Source organism: Mustelus asterias, chromosome 22 (assembly GCF_964213995.1).
Source record: "Mustelus asterias chromosome 22, sMusAst1.hap1.1, whole genome shotgun sequence".
NCBI classification, from domain to species: Eukaryota; Metazoa; Chordata; class Chondrichthyes; order Carcharhiniformes; family Triakidae; genus Mustelus; species Mustelus asterias.
The window spans coordinates 5,114,040-5,137,575 of record NC_135822.1 but is presented as its reverse complement, the minus strand read 5'-3'; the positions used below and the strand labels follow the sequence as shown (position 1 = coordinate 5,137,575).

At 40.9% G+C, this 23,536-nt stretch overlaps 1 protein-coding gene across 1 annotated transcript in view; it reads left to right on the top strand.

Annotated features, from left to right (window-relative positions):
- pex14 (peroxisomal biogenesis factor 14) overlaps window positions 1–23,536 on the top strand; it is a 247,306-nt gene that overhangs the window by 91,767 nt on the left and 132,003 nt on the right. Inside the window, exon 3 of the mRNA XM_078238657.1 lies at window positions 14,036–14,120. Within this exon, the coding sequence (XP_078094783.1) occupies window positions 14,036–14,120 (85 nt within the window). The remainder of the gene's footprint in view (window positions 1–14,035; window positions 14,121–23,536) is intronic.

Below are 23,536 nucleotides of genomic sequence, written 5' to 3'. Positions count from 1 at the left end.
TTAGCAATTGCATGTTGCGCCTCCCTTTTTCCTCATCCAAAGGATTTTGCTTCCCCGCTTTACACTATCATGTGTGTGGGCAGCAATACTTCTCCATACCCTGCCAGTGCAGCTCTCGCAGCCACTTTGGAGATGGAATGACTGCCAGTGGGTCTTCTGGTTGATACTCTTCCCGACGACCTGATTGAGCATTTGGCGTCCTACGTGCATTTCTGATCGTCATATAAAAAGGATATGGGGTCACTGGAGAAGGTACAGAAAAGATTTATACGGTGTACGAACCAGGAAAGGATGAGCAGACTGAACTTTTCTTTTAAGGACATGTGCGTAGCTGACCGGCCAGCATTTATTACCCATCCCTAGTTGCCCTTGAAACTGAGTGGTTTTCTAGGCCATCTCAGAAGGCAGTTGAGAGTCAACCCCATTGGAGTCACATGTAGGCCAGACCAGGTAAGGACAGCAGATTTCCTTCCCTAAAGGACATTAGTGAACCAGATGGGTTTTTCCGACAATCTTGGTTTGATTTGATTTATAATTGTCACATGTATTAACATACAGTGAAAAGTATTGTTTCTTGCGCGCTATACAGTCAAAGCACACACCGTTCATAGAGAAGGAAAGGAGAGAGTGCAGAATGTAGCTAGGATGTAGAGAAAGATCAACTTAATGCGAGGTAGGCCCATTCAAAAGTCTGATGGCAGCAGGGAAGAAGCTGTCCTTGAATCGGTTGGCACGTGACCTCAGACTTTTGCATCTTTTTTGTGAAGGAGAAAAGAATAGAGGGTTTTGGAGTTTTAGATGGAAAGAGGCTCATGTGGAGCATAAATACTGGCATGGACTGTTTGGGGCTGAATGGCCTGTAACTGTACCACCTATCTCATGTAATCTGTTGCAATGAGAGTATCTCTAGTATAAATGTTCATGGAATCAGTTGCAATATAGAAGAGTGCGATACTACTGAGCAACCTAAGTTTACTTTACTCTTTATTGATAGACTCAGTAACGAGATTGAACCCATTTTCTATCTCCTTAAAAACAATATGATTTTTTTAAAAAAGTTAATGGGTTGGTTAGAATTGGTTGTTGTTTAACATTTGTGACCGAAACAACTGGTTTCCGTGTACTCTGAGATAGACTGAGATCATAGAACAAGTCCATACAGTTCTGGATATTCATGTGACTGAAGTTTCACCAGGAAATCTCCAAATGTATTTTTTTTTTGTTGAGTCACTTAACCAATGCACTGACACGACACTTGCTTATATCAGCGGAATTCAGATGTTTTAAAACGTTTTACATAGTATAGCAACCTGAATTTCTGTCAATCTGTAAATCTTTGAAATTTGAAGCCAATTAAAGCCAAACATGTTCGGTTTGTATGCTTTATTCAAAGGTTTTAATGTTTGGTATGCACAGGTTGGAAAGTTGGTGAAATATCCTTTGCTGTAATGCTTCCTTATATAGCAATAGTCCTGCGGTAGAAAGGTTTAAGTGTTAAACAGACAATAATCACATGTCACATATAAGAGCAAAGGGAAATATCCAGTTGCATCAAATCTATTCGAGCTGCTGACTTCATGTATCTATATCGCATCAAGCTGAAAGCATTCAAGCAACTACCACTGTTACCAAATCACTCTTGAATCCTGCTAATTAAAATAGAGCTTCATTTTTTTAAACCATTGTTTGACAGGAACTTGAGACTGGCATAACAAGGTTTAGACATGTTATGAGCCTTTATTGCATAAAAGGTACTTTTACATGAATGTACAGTCAAGTGTAAAATGAATTGATCTGCACAGACTGAATTCTGTACTTGCTAATGATTCCATTTCTAGCTTTCTATGTGAAGCAGCTATCTAATAGCCTCTAAACCGATCATCTTTTGATTAATTAATTTATCAAACAACTTTCAGCTTTGATAAAGTAATTTATGTGGCTTTCTCAAAGATCCACATTATAAGTCAATGGTATTGTCATACTTAACCACAGGAATCCTTTTTAAAAGTATGCGTAGTTGGAAATAAGTATCTGAAAGAGTATAATGTAGTATTCTGTTAAAGAAAACTTGAAAAGGTGTGATGTTTCAAGCTGTGGCTTAAGTTTAAACTTAGAGATTTGCTCACAAATCATTTGATTCAGCAAAATGAATTTCCTGTGTTGAATATATCAGCTTTAGTGTTTTCTAGTGTTCAATTCAACATATATAGAATCTTACAGCACAGAAGGAGGCCATTAAACTTACTGTGCTGTGCCAGCTCTTTGAAAGTGTGATCCAATTAGTCCAACTCCTTTCCCCATAGCCCTGCAAATGTTTCCATTTGAAGTATATATCCAATTCCCTTTTGGAAGCTACTGTTGAATCTGCTTCCACCACCCTTTCAGTGCAATCCAGACCATCATAACTCGATGGGTAAAGCAAAATTCTTCTCACCTGCCCTGTGGTACTTCTGTCAATTATCTTAAATCTTTGCTCGTCCTGTGGTTACTGGCACTCCTGTCAGTTTCTCCTCATCCACTCTGTCAAACTCTTCTTGGTTATTAAATCTTCCCTTAACCTCCTCTGCTTTAAGGAGAACAATCACAGCTTCTTAATGCCACATAACTGAAGTTCCTCACCCCTGGTACCATTCGGGCAGATCTCCTCTGCACCCTCTCCAAGGTCTTGACATCATTCCTATAGTGTACCTAGATTTAGGCAACAAGTCAATAATTTAGGAAAGTATTTGTGCTCAATCACCCATGAATAAAAATATGATTCTCAAAATGGCAAATTTAGTTGGGTAAAAACCTTGAGGAGCTTTCATTCATTAGCTTGTTTTATCTTTGGTTCCTGAGTTCTCAATAACAGCTTGACTTCATCTAAGAAGTTTCTCAGTGGGTAGATAAAAGTGTTAGTATGAGTTGTCCAGCTGTGTTACATCATCTCAGTCATGCTGGCACTAGAACTTTTCACATCCTGTTTCTTTACTTTTACCGCAAAACACTTGTATTGGTTCCAACTTTTAGCCAGGATTGGGAGTGAGTAGAATTTAGACCGTTGCTACTTCTGATGCTTGGTGGCTAGGCATGGTACAAGATGTGGTTTTCCTTCAGCGGAGCTCACCACCTGATAGTCCTGCTCAAATTCTATCCAGTCGAGTGGGATTTGGATGCATGGGAGGTTAAGTTAAGAGGCAACATAAGACGCTAGTTTTAATTTTGAATAATTTGCGCATTGAGGTTGAAACTTGTGCCATCAGCTTTTGTTTAAACCATTCTGTTTATTTACCTTAAGGTGCATTCCCCATGATTTTATGATGCATTTACGCTGCAAATTTTGCATTAGTGTGAAGGAGTTTCAGCTCACTTACAACTTAGTGGGGCGGCACGGTGGCACAGTGGTTCGCACTGCTGTCTCACAGCGCCAGGGACCTGGGTTCAATTCCAGCCTCGGGTGACTGTCTATGTGGAGTTTGCACATTTTCCTTGTGTCTGCGTGGGTTTCCTCTGGGTACTCAGGTTTCTTCCCACACTCCAAAGACGTGCAAGTTAGGTGAATTGGCTAAATTGCACCTTAGTGTTAGGGAATAGTGGGGTGAATGCGTGCAGTTATGGGGTAGGACCTGGGTGGGATTGTCTCGGTGTGGGCTCGATGGACCGAATGACCTCATTCTGTACTGTAGGGATTCTGTGATGATAAAGACTCAAACTTGATAACAGGTGAAAAGAACTGGATTAAGAATCATGTCTTCAGGTTTCTGGTTATGCCTGGACTCTAGATTCTGATTTCACTTGTATAACAACTGCACAATTTTTTTTTCCGGCTGGCCAGCATTTATTGTCCATCCCTAGTTACCTTTGAGAAGGTGGTGGTGAGCTGCCTTCTTGAAACGTTGCAGTGTGTTGTGTGTTGACCCACAATGCCATTCTGGAGGCAATTCCAGGAGTTTGACCCAGCTACTGTGAAAGAATGGCAATATATTTCCAAGTCAGGATGGTGAGTGCTTTGGAGAGGAACATGCAAAGTTAAAACACTTCTTACTGACAAAATAAGAAAATGAACACCTTTTATAATGGCGTTTTTCTCTCAATCTCTGGATGAATTATGGGAATTAAGAGTACTTCTCAGCTGATGAAGTACTTTTTGAATTGTAATCTCTGTTGTAATGGAGGAAACACAGCAAGATCCCACTAACAGGAATTAAAGGAACAGCCAGATCATCTGTTCTTGGTTGTATTGATTGAAGGATAAATGTTAGCTGAGACACAGATGACTGCCTTGCTCTTCCTTGTATATTGCTCTGGGATCTTTTATGCCAAGGTGAGGGAGAGGGGGGGGCTTACTTTAATCTCCTACCTGAAACCCAGCTCCTACGTGCATACTTACTCAAGATTACATTGAAGTGTCAGAGATGATTAGGTGTTCAGTGAAGTGTAGTTTGAACCCACAACTGTCTATCTGATTCAGAGGTGAGAGCCTAAAGTCAGAATGGAAATGCAGCCTTAAATTAAGAGCTTTAGTTGTAATGTATCTATGCTGCATTAATCCCATAAGCATTTTCTGCTGCAACATTAGTTATTAATCACTGCAATCAAGGTTAGTTGAGTCCTGGTTGGGGTGACTTAAACTTTCCGACTGCTTGAAGTCCAACCCCTGTATGACTGCCATCGCTTGTATTATGGCTGAGCATAATGTTTGTTACACTGAGGCTGAGGAAAGCTTGATGCTTTGCTCATAGCCTTTTCAGAAATGTAGGAGCTTTTGCTGATCTATTAAAAATTGGGACTTTAATAAAAGAATGGGAATCCAAGACACTGCATCAAAATCCATCAAATATAAATTCATCCAACTAACCAAGATTGTTTGTAAGAAAATGTGAACTTGCCACAGCGGCAGCTCACTGACTTGACTTTTCTCATTTGGGTAAATAGTGTTTGATCAAACCTATCCATGTTATTTTTTTTAAAAACTTTAACTTTTGAGTTAATGCAGCAAGAAGATACCTTCCCTGCACTCTTAAAGGAAATAAGATGTTACGGTGTAGAGCACTGTAAATGGACACAGCTACAAAGAGCTGAATTGGGTTATAATTGATTGAGGTGTTACAGGGCGATTACCATTAGTGAAAAAGTGCCACTTTCAGAAAATAACCCGATAGCTGCAGTCAATTCAAAGCACCTGGGTACATTTTGCTTCCCATTTACAAAGGGAAGATGAGCCTCAGCTAGGGGGAGCCCCATGCTGCTTGTTTCTTGTCTGTGTGCGTGCTTGGTTGGTAATTTGCGAACAGTTAGAAACTTAAAGTTGCCTCAATCCATTTTTATAAAGTTTACTGGGGTTTCACAGCCTTTGATTTGCCTTGCTAGTTTGTAATTTAAATCAATGGACTTTAAAGCTGCGTATTTTCTAAAATACTTTGATATTCGCAATCTATGATGTACATAGAAAGCGTTCCCTTTTCTTAACATCCAGATTTCTGCTAAGATTTGTTTCTGTTGTATGGCATCCCTTGAAGCTACCTCTGTAGATATTATGAAAAGAACTTTTGGAACTGACTAGTGCCTGACTCTCAAATAATTGGAATACCACAATCATCAACATTCATAATTATAATGTAGACTAGGAGTGTATCCACTGACGATAAAATGGTACGAAATAAACCAACAGTTTCATCTCTAACCGGTGATATTGATGAATTATATCAGTCTGTAATAATTGAACGTACTGTCAGAGTAGAACAATAGGACAAGCCCAGACTTGATCAATTGTGACCGTCACAATTGAACTATTTATGTTTGTAAACCCCACCAGTAGAGTCAGCACTTCCCAAATTGTGGGTCATAGTGCTCATTGGGATCGCTGAAACGGAAGGTGGGGTTGCAAGCTCCATCTTTCAAGGTACGCGGGTTCCAAGCATGCCTCCTCAACGTAGATGACCAACACTTAACCACTTGTTTGAGAAAATGCTCTAAATTACTCGGTGAATTCCCGCACCCAATATTTGGATGCATACCTTTGTAAATATGATTCATTAATTTTCCAAAGGGAGGGGTAGTGCTGTGCTGGGATGTTGGTACAAATGACATAGGTGAAAAAATAAAAGGGCTGAGGCCCTAAAAGCAGAATAGAGGGAGTTAAGAAGCAAGCTGAAAAGGGGCACCTCAAAGGTAGTGATCTCAGGATTACCACCTGTGTCGCATGCTAGTCAGAGTAGAAACAGCAGGATACATAGGATGAATCCTTGGCTGTAAAGATGGTATGGGGGGAGAGTTTCAGATTCCTAGGGCATTGGGACCGGTTCTGGGGGTGGTGGAACCTGTACAAACTGCACGGGTTACACGTGGGAAGGATTAGGACTGATGTTCTTGGGGGGTACTTGTTAGAGTGGTTGGGGAAGGTTTAAACTAATATAGCAGCGGGATGGGAACCTTTGCAAGGATTCAGAGCAGAGGGAATTAAGAACAAGAGGAAAAGACAGTAAGGAGAATAAGGAAAATGATAGGCAGAGAAATCGAGGGCCAGAGTCAGATAAGGACCCAGTAAAAAAAAAATAATAGGAAAGGAAATGCTAAAAGTGCCCACCTTAAGGTTTTGTACCTGAATGCTCGGAGCATTCGAAACAAAATGGATGAATTAGTTGCACAGATAGATGTAAAGGGGTATGATACAGTTGGCATTAGGGAGACGTGGTTCCAAGGTGAGCAATGATGAGGATTGAACACTGAGGGCTATTCAGTGTTTAGGAAGGACAGACAGAAAGGAAAAGGTGGTGGAGTTGCATTGTTGATTAAAGATGGTATTGATACGATGTTGAGTTAAGAAACAACAAGGGGCAAAAAAACATTGGTGGAGGTGGTATACAGACCACCAAACTGTAGTGGTAATGTTGGGAAAAGCATTAGACAGGAAATCAGAGATGCACCTGTTAAAGGAACATCTGTGATTATGGGCGACTTTAATCTGCATATAGATTGGGAGAGTCAAATTAGTTACAGTACAATAGAGGAGGAATTTCCGGAGTGCATGCGAGATTGTTTTCTAGGGCAATATGTTGAGGAACCAACAAGGGAGCAAGCCATCTTGGACTGGGTGTTGTGCAATGAGAAAGGATTAATTGGCAATCTAGTTGTGAGAGAACCCTTGGGGATGAGTAACCATAATATGGTAGAATTCTTTGTCAAGGTGGATAATGATGTAGTTGATTCTGAGACCAGAGTCCTGAATCTCAGTAAAGGAAACTATGATGGTGTGAGGCATGAATTGGACATGATGGACTGGGAAACATTACTGAAAGGAATCAGAGTGGATAGGCAACGGCAGGCACTTAAAGAACGAATAGGTGAACTCCAGAAGTTGTTTATTCCTGTTTGGAGCAAGAGGGAATTATAGCCAAACCATGGCTTACAAGGGAAATTAGAGATAGTGTCAGACCCAAGGAAGAAGCATACAAATTGGCAAGAAAAAGCAACCGGCCTGAGAATTGGGAGCAGTTTAAAATTCATGAAAGGAGAACCAAGGGATTGATTAAGGAGGGAAAAATAGAGTATGAAAATAAGCTAGCGGGGAACATAAAAACTGCCTATAAATGTTTCTATAGCTATGTAAAGAGAAAAAGATTGACAAAAATGAATGTAGGTCACTTACAGTCAGAAACTGGAGAATTTATAATGGGGAATAAAGAAATGGCTGAGGAATTAAATTTGTACTTTGCTTCAGTCTTCACAAAGGAAGACATGGATAATGTAAAGAAGTGCTGAGAGAAACATGTTTTGGTGAGGAGCTGAAGGAAATCAGCATTAGTGGAGAAACGGTTTTGGGGAAATTGATGGGATTGAAGGTGGATAAACCCCCAGGTCCTGATAATCTTCATCCCAGAGTACTTAAAGAAGTGGCCCTGGAAATGGTAGATCCGTCGGTGGTTATTTTCCAAAGTTCTTTGGATTCTGGAATAGTTCCTACGGATTGGCGGGTAGCTAACGTAAGCCCGCTATTCAAAAAGGGAAGTAGAGCGAAAACAGGGAACCCATAGACCAGTGAGCCTAACATCGGTACTGGGGAAGTTGCTAGAGTCTATTATCAAGGATTTCCTAATTCAGTATTTGAAGGGCAGTGGTATAAATAGACAAGACAGCATGGATTTACAAAAGGGAAATCATGCTTGACGAATCTATTGGAATTTTTTGAAGATGTAATTAGTAGAGTTGACCGAGGAGAACCAGTAGATGTGATTTATTTAGACTTTCAGAAGGCATTCAGCAAGGTCTCGTAACAGACTACTATGTAAAGTTCAAGCACATGGGATTGCAGGTAATGTCTTGAGATGGATAGGAAGCAAACAGTTGGCATAAATGGATCTTTTTGTGATTGGCAGTCAGTGACTAGTGAGGTTGCGCAGGGATCTGTGCTAGGACCCCAACTGTTCACATTATATATTAATGATTTGGAAGAGGGAACTGAATGTATTATCTTCAAATTTGCAGATGATACAAAGTTGAGTGGGAGGGTGAGCTGTGAGGAGGATGCAGGGATGCTTCAGCGTGATTTTGGCAGGTTGTTTTTGTGGGCATCTGCATGGCAGATGCAGTATAATGTGGATAAATGGGAGGTTGTCCACTTTGGTAGCAATAATAGGAAGACAAATTATTTCTTGAATGGGTGTAAATTGAGAGAGGTGGATACTCAATGAGACCTTGGCGTCCTCGTGCATCAGTCATTGAAAGTAAGCGCCCAGGTACAGCAGGTAGTAAAGAAGGCAAATGGTATGTTGGCCTTCATAATGAGAGGATTTGAGTGTAGGGATAGGGATGTTTTTTTGCAATTGTGTAGGGTGTTGGTGAGGCCACATCTGGAATATTGTGTGCAGTTTTGGTGTCCTTATCTGAAGAAGGATGTCCTTGCTATAGAGGGAGCACAGTGAAGGTTTACCAGGCTGATCCCTGGGATGGCAGGTCTGTCATGTGAGGAGAGACTAAGTCGGTTGGAATTATATTCACTGGAGTTCAGAAGAGTGAGGGGGATCTCATAGAAACTTATAAAATACTAACAGGGTTAGACAGGGTAGATTCAGAAAGAATGTTCCCCCAATGATGGTGGAGTCCAGAACTGGAGGTCATAGTTTGAGGATAAGGGGTAAACCTTTTAGAACTGAGGTGAGGAGAAATTTCTTCACCCAGAGGGTGGTGAATGTGTGGAATTCACTCCCACAGAAAGTAGTTGAGGCCAAGATGTCGTCTGAGGCCAAGATGTCGTCTGATTTCAAGAAGAAATTAGATATAGCTCTTGGGGCTAAAGAGATCAAGGGATATGGGGGGAAGGGGGGGGGTGGGGTCAGGGTATTGAATTTGATGATCAGCCATGGTCAAAATGAATGACGGAGCAGGCTTGAAGGGCCGAATGGCCTCCTCCTGCTTCTAGTTTCTACGTTTCTAAATGGAGGAGGGAATACACATCAGGAAAACTGTTTGGAAAGCAGTTCAGAAGCAATTTCCTTAGAGACAGTGAAATAAATGTTTTTTTGATGAGCCTAGTGGAACTAGTATTTTCTTTCAACTGCTGATGAATTTTGTTCTTTTGTGTCCACATTTGCTAAACAAATAGATAACCTGCACATGACAAAAGGAGCCCCTTTGCTGCCCATCTATTTATAGTACAGCATTTATAATGAAAGCAGATTATTATATTTAATATTGGTTTACTTGCATCCTTCCTGCTTTACCAAATATGTCGGCAAAAAGTATATTTAATTAGAACTTCTTGGTAAACACTTTGTAATTCTTCAGCTTCCTATTCATGGCTGATGGGCCTGGGAGGCTGACTCGCCGCATGTAGTGATTAATCTTTGATGGGAAATATTTTTCAAGGAATTTCTGACAAAGTACCACTGCATAGGTTAGTATAATCGAAATAAATTGAGCAATTTAATTGCTTTGTCATTTTTTTTTATTGTTGCGAGCTGTAACTGACTGTCCCTCTATGGCTTGTCATTCACTGACCTTGTCTGGTGGTTTTCATTACAATTTGCTCATTGTTAATAGTTTTGTGTATGACACATTTGGTTGTTATTTGCTGCTGTTTCATGAATATGAAATTTGAGCCAATAAGGTGCAAATATGATAGATTTGCATATAGTCAGCCATGATGCCAGTGTGAAGCAAAAAACATGTATTAGACATTATCATTTGTCTTTTGCTGTTGTATGATTTGCCATTGATACTTTACTGGTTATTTTCCAGACCTGTATAATTTTACTTTCTGAAATAAAATTTAATTTGACTGTGCATTAGTGGTGCAATCATCATAGAATCACCACAGTGCAGGAGGCCATTCGGCCCATTGAGTCTGCACGGACCACAGTCCCACCCAGGTCCTATCCCTCTAACCCCTCATATTTACCCTGCTGATCCCCCTGACACTAGGGTTAATTCAGCATGGCCAATCAACCTAACCCGCACATCTTTGGACTGTGGGAAGGAAACCGGAGCACCCGGAGGAAACCCACGCAGACACTGGGAGAACGTGCAAACTCCACACAGACAGTGACCCGAGGCCGGAATTGAACCCGGGTTCCTGGCACTGTGAGGCAGCAGTGCTAACCACTGTGCCACCGTGCCGCCCAATATAATAGGTAAGAGTGTCCCCATCTGCGGAACAGGTTCCTGATGGGCCGAATGGTTCAATCCTGCTTCTTTTTTCTATATTTTTAATCACTCGGATGATGCACTCAATCGTCGAGGGTTTCAGAAATTCTGTTTTTCATACAAAAGCATATTGCAGAGCAGCATTTGTCATCGAAATAACCCAGCATATTAATCCCTGATTTTTTTTTTTGAGTAAATGCAGATGAATCTGTAGACTTCTGGGGAGCAGCCGAAAAGATTCTCTTAACTAAAAGCACGTGCGGGGATTTTATTTTGGAGGTTGGATGGGTTGAACAGAGTGTTTACATTCAAGCTCTTACCAATTAGGCTTCCTTCTGTTACCGCTGCACACTACAAATCCCTACAAATAGTAAGCCTACAAACTTCAATAAATGTTAGTTCGATGGGGTGGGGAGTAAAAGAAATTGGGTTTTAAATATCCAGCTAAAGGAATGACAGAATCCAAATAGAAACCTGACAGTTTAAGGAGCATTGTGGTGAAATAATTTACTCTCAACACAATTGTGGTGTAACCTATTGATTGAGTGGTGCCTTCATTTTACTTGCAGTGTAAAGTACTCCCTCCAAAGACGGGCTCATGTGCTTGTGCTTCCTTGTTATTTACTTTTGCTTTTTAGTATATCTACATTTCAGGTATCCCTTTTTACTAGAGTTTCTCAAAATAAATTACCAACGACTGCTGGTCTGCGACTTGACGCAGTCTTTTTTAAAAAATTGGCTATATCTTTTAAAGGGAAAAAAAAAATCATCGATCAAAACCTTTCAACCAATTATAGAAGATTTTTAAAAATTGAATCAGACTGACCACAGGTGTTAGAATTGAATGTTGTAACTAGGGTTGCTAATGTTTTTTTTCGGTGAGTAATGCATTTTAACACGCAGACAACTTTTCCTAAATGATATCTTTCTTTGTCATTCTACCTAAATTGAGTAATACAAAACTTACCAAAAAAGCATCTAATCAAGTCAGCACACTTGGCCTGTATCAAATGGATGTAGCCAAATGTCATAATGGGCTGCATAGATTTGGCAGCTGATTCTCTCCTTACTGCTAGTGTTGACATCGATTTTGTTTTTTCCCCCCCCCATAAAAATCCCAAATTGCGATTAGAAAAGTGACAGGTTGGTTATAAATGTGATAAAATTAGAGTGTTATTTACATTAATGAAGCATACAGTGCAGTCTGCAGTTAAAGCCAGAAGGAAGTGAAAGGTATTTACTGAAAAACATGCACTTTTGAATTCCTTACTTAATAACAATTCCCTCTCTACGGGATTTATCAAAAGCAGATTCCATCTGGGCATGTTAAGATTTGTGGCATCAAAACTCGCATGTTTGCTGTTATATTTAAAGCTTGCTAACTCATGGAAGTGCTTGCAGATGCTCTCATCAAAATACATCAGTAATGTATTTTCACATTCATGTAAACACTCTTTCATTATTTTAATTTAATGACATGCTGTGGTTTGGATTTATCATTACATTTAAGGAGCTCTTTGGATTGATTGGGGTAAATTCTGGAGTAAAAGGAAGCTGTTCAAATGAGGTGGGTTTCGTCTGAATTGAATGTGTCTGTGTATATATATCCTACTAGTGGGGCTATGTAGGGCAGTGGACAAGAATCTGAACACACGATCTAGGGGGGACAGACACTGAAACTAGAAAAGGTGCAGAGGGCAGATACTCTGCAACATGAATAGGACAAAAGCCGTCAATCTGAATGCTGAAAGTGACACAAAAGAGTCCAAGAGGTAATGGTAAAATGAATAAAAACATGTGAGCTGAGGGATGAGTATAATACGTGCACCGCAATTCTGCCTGTAAAAATGCGAGGAGTTTTCAGAGAAAATCAACAATCTAAAGACATGTAGCACTCCAGAGGAAAGTTGTGTCATTGTAGGTGTCCCTGAGAACATGGGTAACGGAGGAAATGGACAGAGAGGTGAATTTACAGGGATAAAAATTCCTGCTTAGGAAAGGTAAGTTGGGAGATGGTCTGACGTTTTATAAAAGCAGGGCATGATAATGGGAATAAATCGGGGGAAAAACAGAGTGGGATCACTGGATACAGATAAATGACACCAAGGAAACAAAAGCTATTGTGATCTGTCACAAATTATAATGTCTAAAGACACAACACTCGAAACTACTTATTCAAACAATGGAAGCACGTGAGAGAACAGATGTCATTGTTAAGTTTCTTGGAAGTTAATTTATTCTTTCATGGGATGTGGGTGACGCTAGCATTGAGTCAGAGAGGTTTACAGCATGGAAACAGGCCCTTCGGCCCAACTTGTCCATGCCGCCCTTTTTTTAAACCTCTAAGCTAGTCCCAATTGCCTGCATTTGGCCCATATCCCTCTATACTCATACCCATGTAACTGTCTAAATGCTTTTAACAAGACAACATTTGTACCCGCCTCTACTACTGCCTCTGGCAGCTTGTTCCAGACACTCACCACCCTCTGTGTGAAAAGATTGCCCCTCTGGATCCTTTTGTATCTCTCCCCTCTCACCTTAAACCTATGCCCTCTAGTTTTAGACTCCCCTACCTTTGGGAAAAGATATTGACTATCTAGCTGATCTATCCTCGATATTTCTGTGTCCTCTCGGCTGCTACGAGAGGACACAGGTTTAAGGTGCTGGGGGGTAGGTACAGGGAAAATGTTAGGGGGAAGTTTTTCACACAGAGGGTGGTGGGCGAGTGGAATCGGCTGCCGTCAGTGGTGGTGGAGGCAAACTCAATAGGGTCTTTTAAGAGACTCCTGGATGAGTACATGGGACTTAATAGGATGGAGGGTTATAGGTAGGTCTAGAAGGTAGAGATATGTTCGGCACAACTTGTGGGGCCGAAGGGCCTGTTTTGTGCTGTAGTTTTTTATGTTTCTATGTATGTTTCTATTTCAGTTCAAGAGCAACTAGGGATGGGCAACAAAAGCTAAGGCTAACGTTTATTGCCCATCCCTAATTGCTGTTGAACTGAATGGCTTGCTCGGCCATTTCAGAGGGCAGCTAAGAGTCAGTCACATTGCTGTGGGTCTGGAGTCGAATGTAAGCCAGACCAGGTCAGGATGGCAGATTTCTTTCCCTGAATCAGATGGGTTTTCATGACAATAATTGTCACAGTCATTACTGTGGCCAGCTTTATATTCCAGATTTATTAATAGAATTTAAATTTCACCAGCTTTTGTGGTGGCATTTGAACCTGTCCTTTCAGCCTGGGCCTCTGGATCTATAATCCAGTGACGTTACCACAATGCTACTAGATCTCCACAAGTTAAGTGGTACCACGTCCTGATGCTACTATGCTGGATCTTGTACTTCGTATTAAACAGCAACAAGATTTTAATCTTTGCTAACTGAATGGAGTATTTGTATTTCTCACTGCCCACAGATTGCCACTGCAGTGAAATTTTTGCAGAACCAAAGAGTTCGTCAGAGTCCATTAGCAACAAGAAAATCCTTCCTAAAGAAAAAAGGTATGTAACTTTTCTTCCAAACCGCGGTTCAAACCTTGACTATGATGCTTATTTGCCAGTGCTGCAGAGCATGCCTGTCAGTCACCTTAAATTACAGGCCATATCTTGACTAAAACTCTTGTGTCAAGATCAGGTGGAGCCTGGATCACATTCTCTTGGAGATAAGTTACTGTACAGCTAATTATTCACACTTTGAAAGAAATTCATTTTGAACTGTTTTATTATTGGCCACAGTGAAACTATTGAAACTGAGTACTGTTCAAAATAAGTGCACAAAGGTTTGTGTTTATCTGTGGTTCATTTAAAGACATGCGTGATAAAGTCTGCAAACTGAGTAAGTTGCAATGATGAGGTTACTGATGGAAAAATCAAAAATCACATCACAAAGTTCAGTATTGATGTAGGTGAAGCTGCTTTTTTTCGCATTCCAAACCTGCTCTTGTGGCCAAGAGGGCAACCAAGCGATGGGGGTTGGGATTTGACCTAAAGTCCTTCCAACTGAGAGGAATTCCCTTTTTAAATAAAGTTAAGAAGTGACCATTTGTTACAATCATGCACAATGGTACACAAAAATCCCTCGTTAAGACTTCTTAAAATCTGGAATGTAATGTTAGTTAGTGTTAGTTAGTTAGTGTTAGTTAGTTAGTGTTAGTTAGTTAGTGTTAGTTAGTTAGTGTTAGTTAGTTAGTGTTAGTGCATTGATGCTGGCGATGCAAGTTTCTCATGGTTTTGTTGGAGTCTAGTACGTGATCTTTTCTGTTGGATGCCATTGTTGGAGGTAATTCAGGAGTGAAGACTGCTGCTTGTAACTCTGGAATATTGCCTGCTTCTGCTTTTCTTTCACCTCCGCTGCTGCTGAAATCTTTATTCACAATGTTGTCGCCTGAGAATTTCATGCAGAACCTTGTGGCTTGCATCCCAAACAAATTCCTGCACACTCTCATTACGCTCCTTTTCATGGGCCTCCGCTGGCTCCCTGCCCCACAGGGCACCAGCTTGGATCATTGTGTTTGAATTCCTCCATGACCTTGCTCCAGTGACTCAATTGCTGTCTGCTTTAGGCTTATGCCCCAGATCACACCCTCCTTTCTGGTACACTTGTGTGTTCCTCTCCCTGACTAAACCTTCGGCCACTGTGCCCCTGCAATCTGGACTTCTCGTTTGAAACGGCTGCACCTTGCCACCCCCTCGCCATTTTCAAAAGCTTCCTTAAAAACAAATACCCCCTTTTGACCATAATTTTACTCACCTCTTCCTTCTGAACCGCCTGTTCATTGTCACCGCTATGAACTCTCACCTTGTTATGGAATCTTATGAAGTTTTATTACAGTTGGTGCTCTGTGCTCAGGAGTATAGGGGTTGTTTAGTAATTTCAATGCTAGATTCCTTTGTTCCTCTTGTGCCAGTCTTGTGTAGGCAGCGTTAAAGCACTAACACATTTAACAGTATCAATTGCAGGCTAAGTTCAGGTAATTCCATCAGCAAGGTATGTGTTGTGTTATGACCTGGCAGTTGGCATGCACATGAGCCAAATTCCCAAAGAGGGGAACTTGGTAAGCAATCACAACTATTTTCTATTAGGATTTTACCATGGGGAAAATATGTGTACTGAAGTCCGGTGCCACAAATTCCAGTCATAGTTTTGGAAATTTTAAATATTAAATTAAAACATTTGCTAACAAAAACGTAAGGACACAAGGTTACATTAATATGGTTAAAATTAGTGTTACAGGACATTGCCCCAAAAGATTCTTTCTTGGTTTTACTCATAAACACCCTTTTAGACAACAATTGTTATAAATGCTTAACCTATAAAAAATACAGTAATATTACCGCAAGGCACAACCCCTTGTTGCTGTAGGGGAGTTATTTCAAGGGCTGCTCTCTTGTGCTTATCGCGTTCTCTCTTTCTCCCTCTTGGCTTGTAGACATTCAAGACGTTAAACCAAAACCTTTCTTTCTTGAACAACCAGTCACTTCTCTGGGTGGCTGCTTACTTCACTTCACAGTTGTGACCTCGCATGGAGAACTCTCTTCAGGGGATCTTACATGGCCACGTCTCAACACAGCTCCCAATCTCTCTTTAAAAATGTTTTTTCTCATTCATCTTTTCCTGTTGTTGTCCTTCTTTGAAATTTACCTTTCCCAGGATATAAAAATCTTTTGTGTTCTCCTGACGGCCGCCATTTTCAGGTAAAATAAAATGTAATTTTGCTGTATTTGTATATGATCTTTTTAAATTGCCAACTCATTCTTACCTCCCTTTGAAATTTAACAGCTAAAACCCCCAAATCCTCATTTATCTCCTAATGCATATTTTGAACCATGTTAAGTTTACTTGTAGAATATCTAACTTGGCCCCATTTACTTCAAATGCTTGCTTTCACACCTAGTCAACTTGATGTCTCAACTTAATTTAATTAATCATACACATTCACATAGGCCTCACAATCCTGCTTTGCAGAATAGCACAGTAGACCCCAGAAACATAAACATTTTCTCCACAGTTGCTGAAACACATTCCACTTGGACCATGGTCCCCTTAAGGAGGGAAGATCAGAATTTGTCTTTGTTGCAACTGTCAGTAGGCATGTTAATTTTACTTTACTGAAACCACTGTCTGGAGTACTGGGGTATCAGAGCCTAATGGCTATGGTACCAGACTAGAGGTTGAGACATCAAATGCCACCATGGCAAATTTAACTTGTGGGTTTGTACTAGAAAAATCCCATTATACCTGCTGGATCACTGTAAGAACCTAACTAATTCTCAAATGTTCTTCCAGGGAAGGGAACTTGCCACTGCTATCTAGCCTGGCCTGTAAGTGATTCCAATCCTATACTATTTGACTGCTTCTTAATGCCCACTGGGTTGGCAGTAAATATTAGCAGGGTTTCCCAAAAACAATTTTTTAAAAAAAATTCCAAACCAAGTATGTTGAAAAGAGACTGGATCATAAAGAAAGTCCTCAGTTCAATCATTGGTAGCTCACTTCCACTTCTCGGTATTGTTGAGGCATAATCTTAAGGTGTGTAGCAGATAAATGATTTAGGAAGAACGCAGAAATCCACCATTAGTGCATTCTTTGAATGAAATTCCACAGATCCTACTTCCACTGACCACCATTGTTGGAATGCAGAGAAAACCAGAAAAAAAAACCGCAAGAATAGAATGAATGAGCGGGAAGGATACACATAATCAAGAGAGAAGCGAGAAGGGGGTGACTTGATTTAAGTCTGTTTTAAATAGGTAAAATATGCAATGATGTGAATAAGATGAACTCAGAATATGACTTTGTTATTCAAACCAGGAGAACATTAAATTACTGAGAAGGAAATTTAAAACAGATCGTAGAAAACTGTGGTTGCTCCAAGGATGATAAACATTTGGACTGTTTTTACCAGATGAGGAATCAAAGATGTTGGGGTAATTCAGTTTGTAGTTGAACTGGTAACATTGGAGGGACAACTTCACTATTATAAAACGGTGTGTTTAGCGCACACTTTTAGCAAACCTGGCTGCCCTATTTTGTCACCATTACTTATATCTGATTTTATTGTTTAATAATTCATAGATGTTTACAGAACAGAAGGAGGCCCATCGTGTCCTCTGCATCCTCTCCAGTGCAGCCACATCCTTCCTATAATGTGGTGACCAGAACTGCACACATTACTCCAGTTGTGGCAAACCACCATTTTATACAATTTCAGCATGACGTCCTTGCTCTTGTATTATATGCCTTGCCTAATAAAGTCAAGTACCCCATATGCCTTCTTAACCACCTTATCTACCTGTCCTGCCACCTTCAGGAATTTGTGGATATGCACTCCAAGGTCCTTCTGACCTTCAATACTTTCCTAGCTCCTACTACTCATGTGTAATCATTTGCCTAATTAGCTCCCTTCAAGTGCATTAGCTCACACTTTTCCAGGTTGAGTTCCAATTGCCGCTGCTCTGCCCAGCTGACTAGTCCATTGATATCCTCCAGTCTACTTATCACCTTATAATTTTTGTGTAATTTTTTTTTGATTTGAATTTGATTTGATTTATTATTGCCACGTATTAATATACAGTGAAAAGTATTGTTTCTTGTGTGCTATACAGACAAAGCATACTGTTCATAGAGAAGGAAACGAGAAAGTGCAGAATGTCGTGTTACAGTCATAGCTAGGGTGTAGAGAAAGATCAACTTAATGCAAGGTAGGTCCATTCAAAAGTCTGACAGCAGCAGGGAAGAAGCTGTTCTTGAGTCGGTTGGTACGTGACCTCAGACTTTTGTATCTTTTTCCCAACGGAAGAAGGTGGAAGAGAGTGTGTCCGGAGTGCGTGGGGTCATTAATTATGCTGGCTGCTTTTCCGAGGCATGGGGAAGTGTAGACAGAGTCAATGGATGGGGGGCTGGTTTGCGTGATGGAGTGGGCTACGTTTGTACTTCCTTGCGGTCTTGGGCAGAGCAGGAGCCATACCAAGCTGTGATACAACCAGAAAGAATGCAAACTTCTTGATCATATCTCCAACATTAAAATCCAAATATTTAATGTACACCATAAACAACAAGGGCTCAAATACTGAATTCTGCAGAACTCCACTGGAAACAGACACCCAGTTACAGAAATATCCCTCCACCATCACCCTCTGCTCTCTGCCTCTCAGCCAATTTGGATCCAGTGTACCATCTTGCCTTGGATTCCATGGTTCCTTATTTTCTTGATCAGTCTGCCATAAGGGGCATTATCTAAAGCCTTGTTAAAGCCCAAACATGACCTTCCCTTAAATCCATGCTGATGATCCCTGTTTACTCTGTGTCTATCCAAGTGCAGATATCTTCTGTCTCTCAGAATTCTTTCTAGTAACTTCCCTACCAGTCAATAATTTCCCAGTCTAGCCCTACCTCCATTTTTAATAATGGGACAATGTTCACAGTCCTTTGGCACCTCACACCCGTGGCTAGAGAGGATTTGAAAATTACTGACAGAGCCCCTGGTATCTCCTCCCTTGCCTCTCTCAACAGCCCAGAATACATTTCATCCAAGACTGTGAAATTATTTACTTTTAAGGTTGCTAAATCTACTCGTACCTGCTCTCTCTCTCTGCTAGTTTCCTCTAATATTTCACAGTCCTCCACCGTGTCTACACCTGTGGCGTCCTTTTCCATTGTGAAGACTGATGCAAAGTATTAATTGAGGACTATATCCATGTCTTCCTGGTCCACAAACAGATTACCTACCTGTATTGATCCTCATTGGCCGTACTCTTTCCTAGTTATTCTCTTGCTCTTCATAAATTTAGGAAACTGCTTTGGGGTTTCCTTTATTCTAGAATCATGGAATCCCTACAGTGGAGAAGGAGGCCATTCGGCCCATTGAGTCTGCACCGACCACAATCCCATCCAGGCCCTATCCCCTTAACCTCATGTATTTACCCTAGCTAGTCCCCTGACATTAAGGGGCAATTTAGCATGGCTAATCCACCTAACCTGCACAGCTTTGGAGTGTGGGAGGAAACCGTAACACCCAGAGGAAACCCACACAGACATGGGGAGAACATGCAAACTCCACACAGACAGTGACCCAAGCAGGGAATCGAACCCAGGTCCCTGGCGCTGTAAGGCAGCAGTGCTTACCACTGTGCCACCGTGCTGCCCCTGTCAGATCTTTTTCATGCGTTCTTAGCTTCCCTAATTTCCCTTAAGTTTCCCCCTGCACTTTTTATCCAGCTCTAGGGACTCTGCTGTATTGGGCCCTTGGTATCTGCGAAGAACTTCTCTATTTTTCCTAATCCTGACCTTTATGGCCTTTGACGTCCAGGGTTCTCTGTTCTTGGTCCCACTCCTTGTCGTTACAGGAACATATTTTCCTTGTCGTTATCTTACTCAACTCCCTCTTAACTGAAAAGAAACACGCACTTTGCTCTTACAGAGCACAAATTCAGCGGGTGAGGGGAATGTACAGGAGATTTTGCCAGCAGTGATCATAGTTAAGAGCAAATGGCAGTCTTCATAGAATCATAGAAACCCTACAGTGCAGAAAGAGGCCATTTTGGCCCATCGAGTCTGCACCGACCACAATCCCACCCAGGCCCTACCCCCTTATCCCTACATATTTACCTGCCAATCTTCTAACCTACGCATCTCAGGACACTAAGGGGCAATTTTAGCATGGCCAATTAACCTAACCCCCCCGCACATCTTTGGACTGTGGGAGGAAACCGGAGCACCCAGAGGAAACCCATGCAGACACGAGGAGAATGTGCAAACTCCACTCAGACAGTGACCCAAGCAGGGAATCGAACCCAGGTCCCTGGAGCTGTGAAGCAGCAGTGCTAACCCACTGTGCTACCCTGCCGCCCACTTGTCTTGCCACTTCCTCAAATGACTCCCCCTCCACCATTACTATTATTAATTATTATTTAGCATTCATTTAACATTTTCATCTTGAAACCATCCCACAAAGTTCAGATTTCTAACCCAAAATTATTCTTAACTCTGCCTTATATTGCATTTAGATAATATTGTATTTATAGCTGACCTCCCATCATTCTCGTTAAGAAACATGCCTTATGCAATTTGCCCCTAATTTCCCTCACAGCTAACTCATTGCAATTGCATAATAAAACCTGAAAAATACACAGCTCCAATTTACACTGCAATTTCGCAATCCATTTTCTTATGAAGACGCATATCCTGAGATGTACCATGAGCAACAGTTGCAGATGGGGCGGCACAGTGGTTAGCACTGCTACCTCACAGCACCAGGGACCTGGGTTCGATTCCCGGCCTCGGGTCACTGCCTATGCGGAGTCTGCACGTGCTCCCTGTGTCTGCTTGGGTTTTCTCCGGGTGCTCCGGTTTCCTCCCACAGTCTGAAAGACGTGCTGGTTAGGGTGCATTGGCCGTGCTAAATTCTCCCTCAGTGTACCCGAACGGGCGCTGGAGTGTGGTGACTAGGGGATTTTCACAGTAACTTCATTGCATTGTTAATGTAAGCCTACTGGTGACAATAAATAAACTTGAGATCTCATGGTCATGTATTAAAGTGGTTAAAGAAGGGTTAATATGCTGGGTGTTTCTGAATTGCAATAATCATCTTAAAAGTGTTTTCTAATTTCCAAGTGCCCAATACCTAACGGCAATGAACTTGGAGTGAGCTGGGTGTGTATTTACTTACGCAAATTGTACTTTGTAAACCTTAAAGGGACAGGTCACATTAAACACAATCAAATGATACATTGTGCGTTGCATTGTAAAATATTCCAGTATCATAAAACACTATGCCATCTGATATACCATGAGCAATATTACAGGCATTCTGCTGGTAACTTTTTAAAATTATGTATTTAAAGAAAGCTGTAACTTTAAAAACTAGAACACATGAATGACAGGCAATTTATGAGCTATGCGATAAGGTCTATAAGTCTTTAGACCTACTTTTTTATAACATTTCTGTGTTTAGCTCAAACTGAAGAGCAATAAATTATATTATGTGACTGTTTTGTAAATCCATAGATCTACATCAAAGATGTAGATAATTATATTTGCATGTAATTCATAACTACTGTATTTGCATGTAATTAACTTTGCAAAAATACTATCTATAAATATAATTCGCAACTAAGGGGGAGGCTGTAAGATGAAATGTGTCAGTACACAGTATGTAGCAGAATCGTAGAGTCTTACAGTACAGAAGACCATTCAGCCTACCAGTGCTAACTCTCCAGAAGAGCTATCCATTTCAGTCCCATATTCCAGCTTCTTCTGTAATCCTGTAAATTAGTCCTCTTCAAGTACACGTCTAATTGTTTTCTCCAAAGTTATATGGAACCTGATTTCTTCACACTCTCAGTTAATGTGTTTCATATCTTAACACTGGGTGAAAAAATTCCTCCACATTTCCCCTCTAACGATATTGCCAATTATTTTCAATCTCTGACCTCTGTTTATTGACCTACTTGGTCCATGAGTACCCCTCATAATTTTTACTACCTGTACTAGGCTTCTTCTTAGCCTTTTCTGCCCAAGGAGAACAATCTCAGCTTCTCCACATAACTGAACTTGCCCATTCCTGTTATCATTGTGGTGAAGAGGAACCCTCTCCAGGACCTTGACATCCTTCCTCAAGTGCGGTGCCTAGAATTGTACACAATACTCCAGCTCAAGCCCTTGCTTGTAATTTGTAAAGGTTTAGCTTGACTTCCTTGTTTCACATTCAGTGCTGCTGTTTAGAAAGCCAAGTATCCTTTGCACTTTGTTAATTGCTTTATTAGTTTGGCCTGCCAGCTTTGAGGATTTACAATATGCATTCACAGCTCCTTCTGCACTTGCACTCACCCTTCAGAATATTTAGATGATACTGCCTCTCCATGTTGTTTCCCCCAAATTGCATCTCTTCACTCTTACCCGCATTAATTTGCATCTACCATCAGGCTGCCCATTTTACCTGTCCATGCCCCACGACGCCACTGCCCCGCGACGCCACTGTGCCAGTTGCTAAAACCTTTCTTCCAAAAAGGCAACATTTTCCTTTGCACTTAATAGAAATTTGAAAGTGTTATTCAGTACTTGCCGTTATTTTTCTTAAGCGGATTACCTTTCTAAACAAAAAAGCTTTGTGAACAACAGATGCAAAATTTATCGTACAGAGCAACCTTGGAAATGTTTGTCCCTCAATTCTAGTAAAACTGCTCTTTTGATCTCTTAAAGGGGACAGGGAAACATACTCCAACTAGTCTGACCACTTCTTGCCTCATGCTAACCTTGTCCTTCCTGTCCCTTTAGCATAATGTTTTGAGAAAGTTAGCAATGCAGTGGACCTCCTAAATAAAATTCTTGTGACTCCATTTGCTAATTGTTTTGTATCTGTTGAGTTATATAGTTAAATAGGTTAAGAGACTATTAGTAAACTAATTTAGAAAAAGGTACCACTAGGTGTCTTAAAAACACTTTGATTTGCATTGCTGTAGAAGCAGAAAATTTGGGGCAGTCGGTCGCTGCAAGGTAACCTCTTGGCTTTAGCAAACTGTACTATAGAGGCTCTTATCACCTGTAGACCTCTGGGTTAGGAAATTGATCTTGCACTCTGATATCTCACGTTTAGCTGGTTTTAGCCCCCTGTGTCGGTCTGATCAGAAAATAGAAACCCTTTATCACTGTGACATTCTTTGCACTGTGCATCACTGATGCAAAGAAATCTGACACTGCCATTCAGTGCTTGCATCGTAGTAGCAGAGGGCAGATTATGTCCTGCTACTCCACCTTTTTTGGTTCAGTTAAGTTTATTTTATTAGTTACAAGTCGGCTTACATTCACACTGCAGTGAAGTTACTGTGAAAGTCCCCTAGTCACCACACTCCGGCGCCTGTTCAGGTACACGGAGGGAAAATTTAGCGCAGCCAATTCACCTAACCAGCATGTCTTTGGA